Raw genomic sequence first — 11,427 nt, forward strand, 5'->3', positions numbered from 1 at the left:
CTAAACGTGGGAGATCCCGATAATCGATAGAGTTAACAACCTGTTCGTTAAGTGACTGGGGCTATTTTAAAAACATACGCGGCATTAGTATTAGATTATTAAGTCTCGATTGAATCATATTCTTATCAATAATCCTTACTAAAACAAAATCTAGAAGAATGTGAATTATACCATTCTCCCGTAGCTTCAAAAATGTCAAAATGCTGCAGTTCGGTTTTTGGCATAATGTTTGATACTTTTCTCTAAAATGTGCCTTTTACTTACTGATTTTCTAGAATTATTATTTTACCTTAACATTATTTCAGAAAAGAAGTAAATTTATGATGTTATATTGAATGACGGGGTTCATTTTCTGTCCTCATTAGAAAAGGGGAACAGTCTTGTATAAACGTAGTAATGGGCTGTTAACGATTGGAGCCTTTCTGTTTATTCATTCTTTTATTGCAGTAGCTTTTCAGTAATAGTGAATAATCCTGGGATATAGCAAGTGTGCGTAATTTCATCTCTTGTCTCTTCGGTGAAACTTACTGACAACAGGGTAGCTTCATTCATTTCGGCATTTTTTAGTTCCTTATTTTGTATTAGCCTTATCTTTTATTTCTGTGCACCGGATATGATATGGTAAATAGGGAACTAATGACAACAGTTGTGTATTCCAAAGCAGCTGTGGTTCTTTGCAGCCATCAATACCGCTTTTTATTTGGAAGTTTGAACTGTGGTAAAATCAGCATATGGTTCAAGAGCTTTACAATATGTAAGAGTTCTCGATAAGCATAAAGGTATAGAAGAGGAGAAACTAATCACCTTCAATGCAACTTAAGATTAATTGTGACGTAACTGAAAAATTCTTCTCACAGATAGTGACTCGTCCTAAAAACCGACAAAAGAAAACGTATTATCAGCAGCAAATTCTGGGTCCAAAAAAATATCGCGTCAAAGATATAACGGTGTTAGACGCTAAGCTCTCTGCAGTTTTATTCTGCCTTCTTTTCTTTAATTTTTCATAACCAATTTATCAAGGCACGCTTTTGTCTATGTCCTGCTAGAATCCATAATAAAACGCCCTTCACCTAATATATGGCTACTTTCTAACCAAGGAGATCTTTCATTTCCACAGCACTTTCTGTTATGTACGCATTCCAAAAACCGAAGAAAAATATAGATGATTTGTACATTTCCCTTTTTGTCTCCTCTCCCTTTTTTTTCTTTCCGTTCTACAGTATCTTCTGTGTCATATTCATTCGCTCTGAATAGTGTGAACGGGCCAATTTACTAAATTGTCACGAACTGAAAAATAAAAAGAACTCACACGACATACATGCACAACGTCTTGATTAATTAAGAATTTCTGGCTGTTCAATATATGTAATTTATTTGTTTATTTCTAGTTTCGATTGGTATAATCAAGGATACTACTACTAGATTCCCTAAGTCCTTTTCAATTGATATAAAAGGAAACAATTTTAGCTGATTTCTGTTGCCATTTCCTCAAAAGAATACATTGAATCTCGATTAGTATATCTACCCTAACAGGACTCCTTCTGTTCCTTTTTTTTTTTTTTGACATTGTTTTTCTCTCTTTTAATTAGTTTCGGCGGTTCTTTTCGATTTGCGGAGATTTTACTTTACCATTTTCCTGGAACTTCTGGTAACTAGTGCGGATACTTTTACGAATAACGCTTATCCTTGTACTATCATTATTGTTTATTAGTTCAACACAGTAGCAAAACATTTCAGAATAGATTTGATTTGAAATCAGTGTCGAAGTCAGGGCTTAAGCAAAATAACGTTAAGACAGTATTTTCAGGTGTTTCCATAATATAAAACAGACTGAGGTAAAAAAGAATAGTGGTTTACAAACCTTGTTTGGTAGAATCAACTTTTTCTGAGCTTTCGCTTGTTTTGGCTGTCACATATATCGAATTTCGCATTTTTAAAATTTTTTTTGGCATCGTTGCCCATATTCTGACGCACATATATCGCTCTGCTTTTGCTTGCGCTATTCAAATATCCATACACTGCAATTTTATCTTGCGGTATTCTGGTTCAATAAATCATTATTTTTAACAACTGGCTCTTCCATTTCCTGCAATTCTGTCAAGGAGCAACTTAAAGAAAAAAAGGAATTACAGTCCTGAAATATAAACCTATCGAGTTTCATACTTGTTAGATCTGAGATTAGCTCCTCGCAATCAAGAATTCTGTTTTTACTTTGATTTCTTCTTTCTTTTGGAGTACAAGAACGCATAATTTGGGTTATTTCATATAGCTAGTCGAATTTGTCATCTGAAGCATTGGCCGATTTCATCATCTGATATTCTTTCTACGACGACTCTATTAGTTTCGCTGAAATCCTTTTCGGCTTCTGAGAACAGTCTCTACAGTTCTATTTTCAGATTTTTACCCGATTTGGCTTCGTTTGGTACTTTTTTTTTTAGCAGCCAATGCAAGTTTGAACTGGAAAAAGACCGTTCAAAGAGTCACAAGATAATACAGGGACAAAATATTCAACAAAGGAGCATTCTGAACTTTTGAAAGATAGTTTTATTTCAAAACTTGCCTCCACACAATTGCAAAACATTATTATATCCCTGTTTTTTATTATATCCAGTTTTCATATTTTTGTTTTGAACTCGTACACATATCAAACAGTGAAAACTGCACTCAAAATATAATAACCGATCAATTATAAATTGATTTAAGCTGCAATACCTTTCTCCCTCATTGTGTTCTCCTTCCTATCTTTACACAATATCTTTATTATCTTGTGTTTTATTAGCTGTTCTGATTCTCCTTCCTTCTCCTTCAATCAAATATTAATATTGAGGAGAGGAAACGAACCCATAATCCAATAGATCACCGACATAAGGCAAAAGTACACTCGCACGTTACAAGACTGTTGACCATACCGTACGAATAAAGGAGCACATTGTTTTATTCCATTACAAATTCCGAGATTATATCGCCTAGAAATAAAAGTAGGGGGCTATCTGGACATATTTATACTATTTGTCCACTTGTTTTTTCCCTCTCTTGGCCAGGTCACTTTGCCGCAGTACTTGAAAATTAAGACAAATTTTTTTTTGAGAAATAAAACCGGAGCTGAAGTTTCAGAGGAAAAGCGCATATTCCCCCCCAAAGTGAGAAAAAAATTGCACGATTTTCACGACGCAAGAAGATCCACGGCAAAAGGTTTTCTATTTCTCGGGATACAATATCTTTCTATCACCTCCATTCTCCGAACAAACAGGGCAAATCATAGATCGTTTTAAATAGGGTTTGTGACCAATATTTTCTCCACAGCGTGCCATATCAATAACGTTGCTCAGGTCAAATTATATTAAGAAGGCTAAATCATAACTAGCTGCTTCGAACCCACAGATTCATCGAACCGTTTTGATCAAAACAGTTTCTTTGTTCTGAAGTTTGTCATTTGAGGAATCAAAATTTGTCACATCACTATTGATTCATCCTTTTTACAGATCTGACTTTTTTTTCGTTTTTTGCACAGAGGAGGAAAGCCGAAAACCTTAATAGTGCCTAACGTCTAAAAAAAGAAAACAACAAAGAGTAATGTCATCCAATATGTCGAAAAACATCAACGAGAGTTTTAAAGACCGTATTGTGATTAATGATTCACCCAATGAGTCAGGTGAAATATTAAGGCAAAGGTCGAATGAAACTGAAAACCAAACCAAAAATAAAGAGGAAATTTCTTCAGATAAACCTGTCATCAATTTAGAAAAGGAATTGACTGCTCTTAAAATCGACCGTCAATCATTGTTAGATGATAATTTAACAAACTTGCTGCCAGAACAGCTTTCTGAAATAGCAAGTGAATCAGAAACAGATTCAGATGAGGATACTACTAATTTGTTGGATGAACCGTCTCCAAGATCCTCTGATGACCCTTCCTTTTCAAGACCATCGTCTTGTATTTTCGTTGCGTCTTTAGCGGCCACTCTTAGTGATTCCGAACTCAACGCATCCGTGACAAAAGAGTTTGCGAAATATGGTAAAATTGTGTCTGTGAAAGTATTGCGTGATCCAGCAAACAGGCCTTACGCATTTGTTCAATATGCATCAGACGATGAAGCATTGAATGCGTTATCTCAAGCTCAAGGTACAACGTTAAACAATAGAAATATTCGTTGTGAAAGAGCAAAGGTCAACAGAACTGTATTCATCTCGTCAAGTTTTGCTAATCCACTAGAGGGAAAATTAACTGTTGAAAAAGTGGTAGATTTGATGAGTAAATTTGGGGAATTGGAACAAGTTGTCCCTAGCAGAGACCAAATGTATAAGAAAAATTATTATCCAAGTGAGGTAGCAAACTCTTGGTTTATCCAATACGCTTATCGGGACGATGCGATTAGAGCATATTTGCAAATGAAACTCAATTACGAATACATGGTGGAATGGGCACAAAATGTCGATGTTCCTCCAAGGTTCAATTTGCTACTTTCAAAGGCTAAAATTTGCGAAAAGGAACGATTAGAAAGAGAACGATTCGGTAAGCAACCAATTTTCATCGATAACAAGTCCATATTCATAGGACAATTGAATTTTAAAGTTACTAAACCATTACTTTTGGAAAGGTTTTCAAAATATGGAGAAATCGACAATTGCAACTTGATCCACAAGCAGGAACAATTGAAATGCTTTGCCTTTATCAAGTACAAGACTCCGGCATCAGCTGCAAAAGCGTTGGAAAGAGAGAATCATTCAATATTCGTGGAGAAAATACTGCATGTGCAGATCAGAGAGGTATCTAATTCAAGGCGTAGTTCAATTGATTCCAATAAGTCATTCCAGGGGCCTCAGTTGAACTTGGCACCTCCGCCTTTGAATATAGGAAGGAGAGCAAGTACAGGGTCTTTTTCAAAATACATGTATCCATTACCAAATCATTTACAACCAAATCTGCCATCTCATTATGTGTATGCTACGATACAAGAACCAAGGAGAAATACTATAAACTCAGGCTCATCATCCTACCACAACCATAATCATGTTTTCGTTGGCAATACTGGTTCACAAGGTTTTTATAATGAAAATGGTAACCAGTATGTTTATGGCACAGAAAGCAAAAATTATCCCAACAAAACAGACAATGGAGTTGAAAAAGAAAATGCTTATCTAGAAGGTCCTCAGCAAATGCATAGTACCCACTTCAATAGGTCAAAAGACGATATCGAAAATAGCACAATTGAAGAAGAAGATGATGAATATGAAGTCGATGAAGACAATGATGCAGAGGACACACATTTCTTAGAACACGAGTCCAACTCATCATTCACAACTTTCAGCGCAGGCACTGGAACGTTCAAACATAACAATGCGCATAACACTGGTTCTTATCAAAAGAATCATAGTTACAAGAAGCGAAGAAATGTAGATGCACCAAGGCATGGTAGGATGGATCCAAATTTCTACTACGGCCCGCCAGTGTACTACCCAATGGAGTACTGTCCACCTTCTGGTAGCCCCGTTGGCCCTCCGCCCTCTCACTTGATTCAGCCGGGCGCTCACTTGACGGGACAGTGTCCACCTTCTCAACATTCCCCATTCTTTTATTACTTCCCTATGCCACCTCCTACACCGACATTTACTAATCCATTCCCACACGAACACCCTGGCGGTATGAACTATTTGGATAATTCTGTCTCTGGACATGATAAAGCAGACCTCGACTATTGAATATGTCATTTTCTTTCTACTTTTTTTTAGCGTAATCATTGCACTATCTTAGGCCCTCCTAGTGATTAACTCTTTTTCACCTTCTTTTTAGTCAACCACAGGGCATATACTCGGCACCGTCTTATAATATGTTCCCCAGTGGCGTTTCATTTGTACATGTCCTTCTCTTTTAGATAAATAAACTTAAGATATCATCTTAAACTTTACATGCATGGCATATATATATAGATATGTTTTCTGTTCGAGCTTCTCCGGAATTACAAACTGTTATGGTTACAACATGCAAAACAAAAAATATAAAACACAGTGAATTGATTAGTTATGACATAAAGTTATGCAACTCCAAAAATGGCTTATTATATAGTACTTAATTATTATGCATTGACAAAATCCTGTGCGTAGAATCGATTAGAAGAATAACAATGTAAGGGGATAGGGCATTTACCAGTGTTTTACTTCAACGATGTACTTACCTAAGGCCTGAAGCAATCTTTTTATCTCATTTTTAGGAATACCTTCCTTAATCATAATGTACTCCAAAGAAACCTTCCCATTAAAGTATTTCACCACTTGTCTAAATAGCGTTTGAAGATCAGTAGGTAATGCCTCAGCACATTTGTACAACCATCTCTTTTCTAATGCAGTATTACGTTCTGGTTCAAGAATTATAGTGAAATCATTATCGTTGATCATCTCCAAATCATCAAACTCACTGGAGTTATAATTTTCACCTCCAGTAACAAAATTACCGGACTTTTCGTGTTTGTTCGATCTTAAGTTATCCTTTTCTAGATCCTCATCGACAGCTATTTTAATGCGCTTGTCCACACGTACATACACAAACGTCAATAATTGAGTGAGGTATCCGTACCTCATGAGCCATGCCAGGGCATTCAAATACATAGATTTATGTTCATTGGATGGTATGATATGCCCGAAAGGTCTGGGTTTCTGGGTTGACATAAGTTGAAGGAACGATGGCAAAGAAGGTAAGGAGGGAAATTTTTCATTGAATACCTTCTTGTTTTGGTATATCAACGACGGTTCATCGTTGTTATTCACAGGAACTTCTTGTTGTCTTATTAAGGTGTCGTATTCGCCATGTTTGAAGTCATCAGTTGAAAATCCTGAGATTGGCGCCAATGGAGAAACTATATATGTGTTTCTCGATGATATTGGCAGTATCAAACGGGCGTGACGCCAGTATATTAAATGTAGACATAACGACTTTAAAGTAGTTTCACAGAATTGATCATCATATGAGGAATCATTAGAATCGATTAGCTCTTTAATTAATAATTTATATTGACCAAGCCTTATAGTGGGCTTCAACTGTCTTACAAGGTTGATCAAAAGTAAATCAGTAACGCCGTTATCAAAGGAAGCGTTTTCAAGCCCTTTTATAATATTTTCAGGTTCATCGAGCAAAAGCAATCCATAATCTAGAAGCCTGTCGTGGTTGGCATACAAATTATCTGAATCTTCGTTTGTCAAGCTAGTGCTTCTACCAATAAAACTTTCGTTTAGTATTGAGGATAAGAAAGATCCACGAAGAACAGCATCTTCTTTTAAATTTGGAAGAATGGAAAATTCATTTTTGATTGGAATCTGCAAGGAAACAATTTTATCACCATCAATTTCAAGATTAGCAATTTCATTGTTATGGATGCAATTGAAACATTTTGTTAACGCTCTAGCTAGTGACGATTCGTAAAGAATTCTTTCATACATATATTTTCCTTTAGACCAGGGAGATTTTAAAGACTCATAATATCGAGAGTGTTTAGAAACTTCGTCCTTACACTTCATAATTTTCACGCATTCCCTAGTGACATAACCGGTTTTTCCTTGTATGTACCTTAAAATCAATGATAATCTAGTCACCACGTAATGATACATATCATCGACTCTTTCATTATATTCTATGATCTTTGGGTTCATGATGAAGCAGACCTGGAACATGTTTATACTCTGCTGCAAACTTTCGAATTCATCATTTTCCGCATCAGGCACACAGTACATTTCATTAAGCATTTCTGATTTGGATGGTTCATAATCACTATTCTCATCATCTGCAGGTTCTTCAACATCATTAATGTGTCCTTGACTCTCTGTTTTAGATCTGTTTCGACCAATACTATTTCGACCAACACTATTTCTACTAATACTGTTTCGTGCAGTGCTACTTCTAGCCGAACGTTTGGAAGCTTGCTTTCTCTTCTTTGATTTCTTCCATCTTCCTTTGTGATCCGCGTGAATTGGCAACCCTAAGAAACATAAGTCATCCACAGTGAATTCAAATCTGGTGTTACACATCTCCTTTCTTGGAGAACAGAGTTCAGCTACAAATTCTGTATTGAAATTTAGTACTTTTGAGATATCCTGAAATGTATCCTGCTGAAATATTGAACCATCTAGCAAATCGTCTACCAAGATTTTCAACTCTTCATCTACTGCATCCAATTCATCTTCTGGTCTCGGATCAGTCGTACTAGACATATTAGTCGATGTTCTAATCGAGTGCAACGATTCCCTCAACGAGTTTTCGCCATTGATTGCAACATTGTTATTATTCTGATTTAGCACTTGAAAGAGTTTATTCGCACTAATCTGAGATTGACGAGATCGTAGACCATTATTGATAAATGTATTGTTTGTACTGCTGTTTACAGTATCCTCATGATTTGATTGTGGAAGGGAGTCTAACGATGATTCTGATGCATCAGATGAACAATCTGCATAGTCAGTCGACAACTCGCTATCACTCAAACCTGAAGAGTAGTCATCTGAAGACGAATTGTTTTCAGAGTCCGTATACTCGTATCTTTTCTTGATATCTGGGTGATGCGTCTTCTTCGAATTGGTCGCAGTAGCATAGTTGCTTGGTGGATAATGATAAATTAATTGTGGACCCGAATGAGTTGAAACAGTTAATGCGATTTGTACTAAGCAGGAATTCGGTAAATTCGTGGACATTGAGCTATTCCTATCTCTTGGAGCTTCATAGACTGCTGAACTCTTAGATTGAGGGAAAGATTCTTTCGAATTAGCAGTTATACCCCAGTACTTTTGTATATTAGGTGTTTTATCAGTTAATCAAGTAAAATGACTATCGTATTTTCATATTTTTCATGTGTAGATATTTCTATAATAATAAGGGAAACTATATATGACTGGAGAGACAGCACAAGTAGACACTACGAAATCTCCTTTGGTTTGTTAATATCGGGGTGTCGTATATGCTTAAGTTTTTGGAACAGTAAAACTCAAACGTTGCTGAATGTATTTGAGGGCTTTTAATTTGTCGTGTGGTGTATGTTCCTGCAGTTTTAACTTTCAAAATTAGATAAGAACAAACAGAGATTAAAATATTGTCTGCTAAGAAAGTAGGATCGCGTAATCGATACTAGAACATCTCAAAAGGTCCTGATGTTACTACTATTATTCTTGAAAGTTTCATTAAACGTAAAATATAGTGCTATTGAAATCAATTATGTATGAAGGGATTCAGAGCGAGAGAAGAAAACCGGATTCATTATCGAACCATATTGAAGTAAAATTATTTTGAGGTGTCGACAACGTATCTACCAACGATTTCACCCTTGACCATCTTGTCATAAACATCTGCCAATTCAGATAATCCGACTATCTTAATTGGAGCATGCACTAAACCTCTTGCGAAGAAATCTAGAGCTTCTCTGGTGTCAGCTCTGTTACCGACGTAAGAACCAACAATGGAGACCGATTTGACAACTTGTGTAAAGACATCAGACTTACATTTGGCGTCCCTTGGTAGACCGACCAATACAACGGTACCGTTTGATCTAACGTAATTGGTGGATTGTTCTATAGCAAATTCGGAGACAGAGACGTTAATGACACCGTGGGCACCACCGTTAGTAGCGTCAACAATTTCTTTAATCAAATCCTTAGAGACGGCATAATCGACGAAGTATTCACCACCTAGCTCCTTGAACAACTTAGCCTTTTCAGCACCGGTATCAATACCCAAGACTCTGTAACCCATAGCCTTGGCGTATTGGATAGCCAAAGAACCTAGACCACCACAGGCACCGGAAATGGCAACCCAGTCACCGGCCTTCAAGTCAGCAGATTTTAGAGCCTTGTAAACGGTAACACCGGCACATAGAATTGGAGCAACTTCAGCCAAATCGGTACCCTTTGGAATTCTAGCAGCTTGAACGGCATCAGCGGTAGCATATTGTTGGAAAGAACCATCGTGGGTGTAACCAGACAAGTCAGCATCGGGACAGTTGGATTCATTGGACAATTCACAGTATTCACAGGACATACAAGAACCGTTCAACCATTTGATACCAGCAAAGTCACCAATGTTCCAGCCCTTGACATTTTCACCCATAGCAACAACGACACCAGCACCTTCGTGACCACCAACTAATGGCAATTTGGTTGGCAAAGGCCAGTCACCCTTCCATGCGTGCAAATCGGTGTGACAGACACCGGAGTACTTGACGTTGATCAAAAGTTCGTTGGCCTTTGGCTTTGGAACTGGAATGTCCTTGTATTGCAATTCACCACCGTTTTCGTAAAAGATAACACCCTTTTGAGTTTCAGGAATGGACATTTTTTAATTAATATTGATATTCTTTTTAGCTTGATTGCTTGTTATTCAGTATGATAGCTGATGGTGATTTATGTAACTAAATGTGATTGGAAGAACGACAATTATTACGATCTCAACAAGAGAATTGGAAAATATACTAAAATCCATCCCCTTATATAAGTTCTAATTTCATTTCTTTTCAAAAACCTAACCCCATCACTTTCATAGTTCTACCCTATAACTTTGTGGGGGCATCCTTTAACGGTTTCTCCAGGCCCGTGGTGAGCTTTAGACAGTATAAGAATCCAGTGCTATGTCTAGCTGGCAAACAAAATTTAGGGGAACCTCGATGCCCATATCTAAACTAAGCTGAAAAAAAAGAAAGAAGGGAAATCGAGATAGATTGTGATTCTTTGACAGAATTCAGAATTCAACATCACCTGTTGTTGCATCGATACGGTCTGATCAATCGGAACTGCTCGGTTCCATCTTGACCGATTAAATTCTATATGGGGATTAGAAGCCAAGGAACAGCCAGCCATTCGAAACTTAGGACAAATAATCTAGCCGACATGCGACAGAACTGGATATAGAAGAACATAATTGGCAGAGTTTACGCAGACTACCAGAACAGAGCAGGACAGAATATGGTACGATATTGATCGTGCCATATACACCCGTACAGACCATACAGACCGTATAGTGACTATTGAAGGTCTATTATTGGTAGCCTTCAAGTGAAAGAAGGACCCACTGGCTGCGACATCCACTAACGTGGAAATAGCCTGACTCTGTGAGCTTCCCATTTTTTGCTATCGAATATCACAGGTAAAAGGCACCCCACAAGAGAGTATCTGGATTCCTATCATTTTGAAGAAGATATGAACAGAAAAGTGGCAGCCTGGATGAAGCATATCACTCGGAGAAAAGTGAAGAAGACAGGCAGCTGCGGATCTTTTTCAGTGGGGCAGAAGAAAAGCCTAGAAAAAACTTGTATGGAGGAAAAAATGCCAATTGCCTATAACGATAAGACCGGGTAATAGACATATGTTTTTCCGTTATCACCCCTCATTTTGAGACTTCTATGTTCTTCACACAAGATGTGAGCTGATTCAGACCATAGGATTCCCAAAATTAAGGGT

General features: G+C 37.2%; 3 protein-coding genes across 3 annotated transcripts; 1 reads left to right on the forward strand and 2 right to left on the reverse strand.

Moving 5' to 3' along the window:
- Window positions 1-3,573: 3,573 nt before the first annotated feature.
- On the forward strand, window positions 3,574-5,700 carry KLLA0_F18216g (uncharacterized protein; the record flags this gene model as incomplete). The annotated part of the gene is made up of 1 exon (XM_455897.1): window positions 3,574-5,700. One exon carries the CDS (start codon window positions 3,574-3,576, stop codon window positions 5,698-5,700), a length of 2,127 nt encoding a protein of 708 aa, XP_455897.1.
- Window positions 5,701-6,141: 441 nt separating this feature from the next.
- NPR3 (Npr3p) lies at window positions 6,142-8,676 on the reverse strand (the record flags this gene model as incomplete). The annotated part of the gene is made up of 1 exon (XM_455898.1): window positions 6,142-8,676. One exon carries the CDS (start codon window positions 8,674-8,676, stop codon window positions 6,142-6,144), a length of 2,535 nt encoding a protein of 844 aa, XP_455898.1.
- A 583-nt stretch (window positions 8,677-9,259) lies between these two features.
- KLLA0_F18260g (zinc-dependent alcohol dehydrogenase) lies at window positions 9,260-10,306 on the reverse strand (the record flags this gene model as incomplete). The annotated part of the gene is made up of 1 exon (XM_455899.1): window positions 9,260-10,306. The coding sequence occupies one exon, from the start codon at window positions 10,304-10,306 to the stop codon at window positions 9,260-9,262; it is 1,047 nt and encodes a 348-aa protein (XP_455899.1).
- Between the last annotated feature and the right edge of the window lie 1,121 nt (window positions 10,307-11,427).

The sequence above is a fragment of the Kluyveromyces lactis genome (genome assembly GCF_000002515.2).
Source record: "Kluyveromyces lactis strain NRRL Y-1140 chromosome F complete sequence".
NCBI lineage: Eukaryota > Fungi > Ascomycota > Saccharomycetes > Saccharomycetales > Saccharomycetaceae > Kluyveromyces > Kluyveromyces lactis.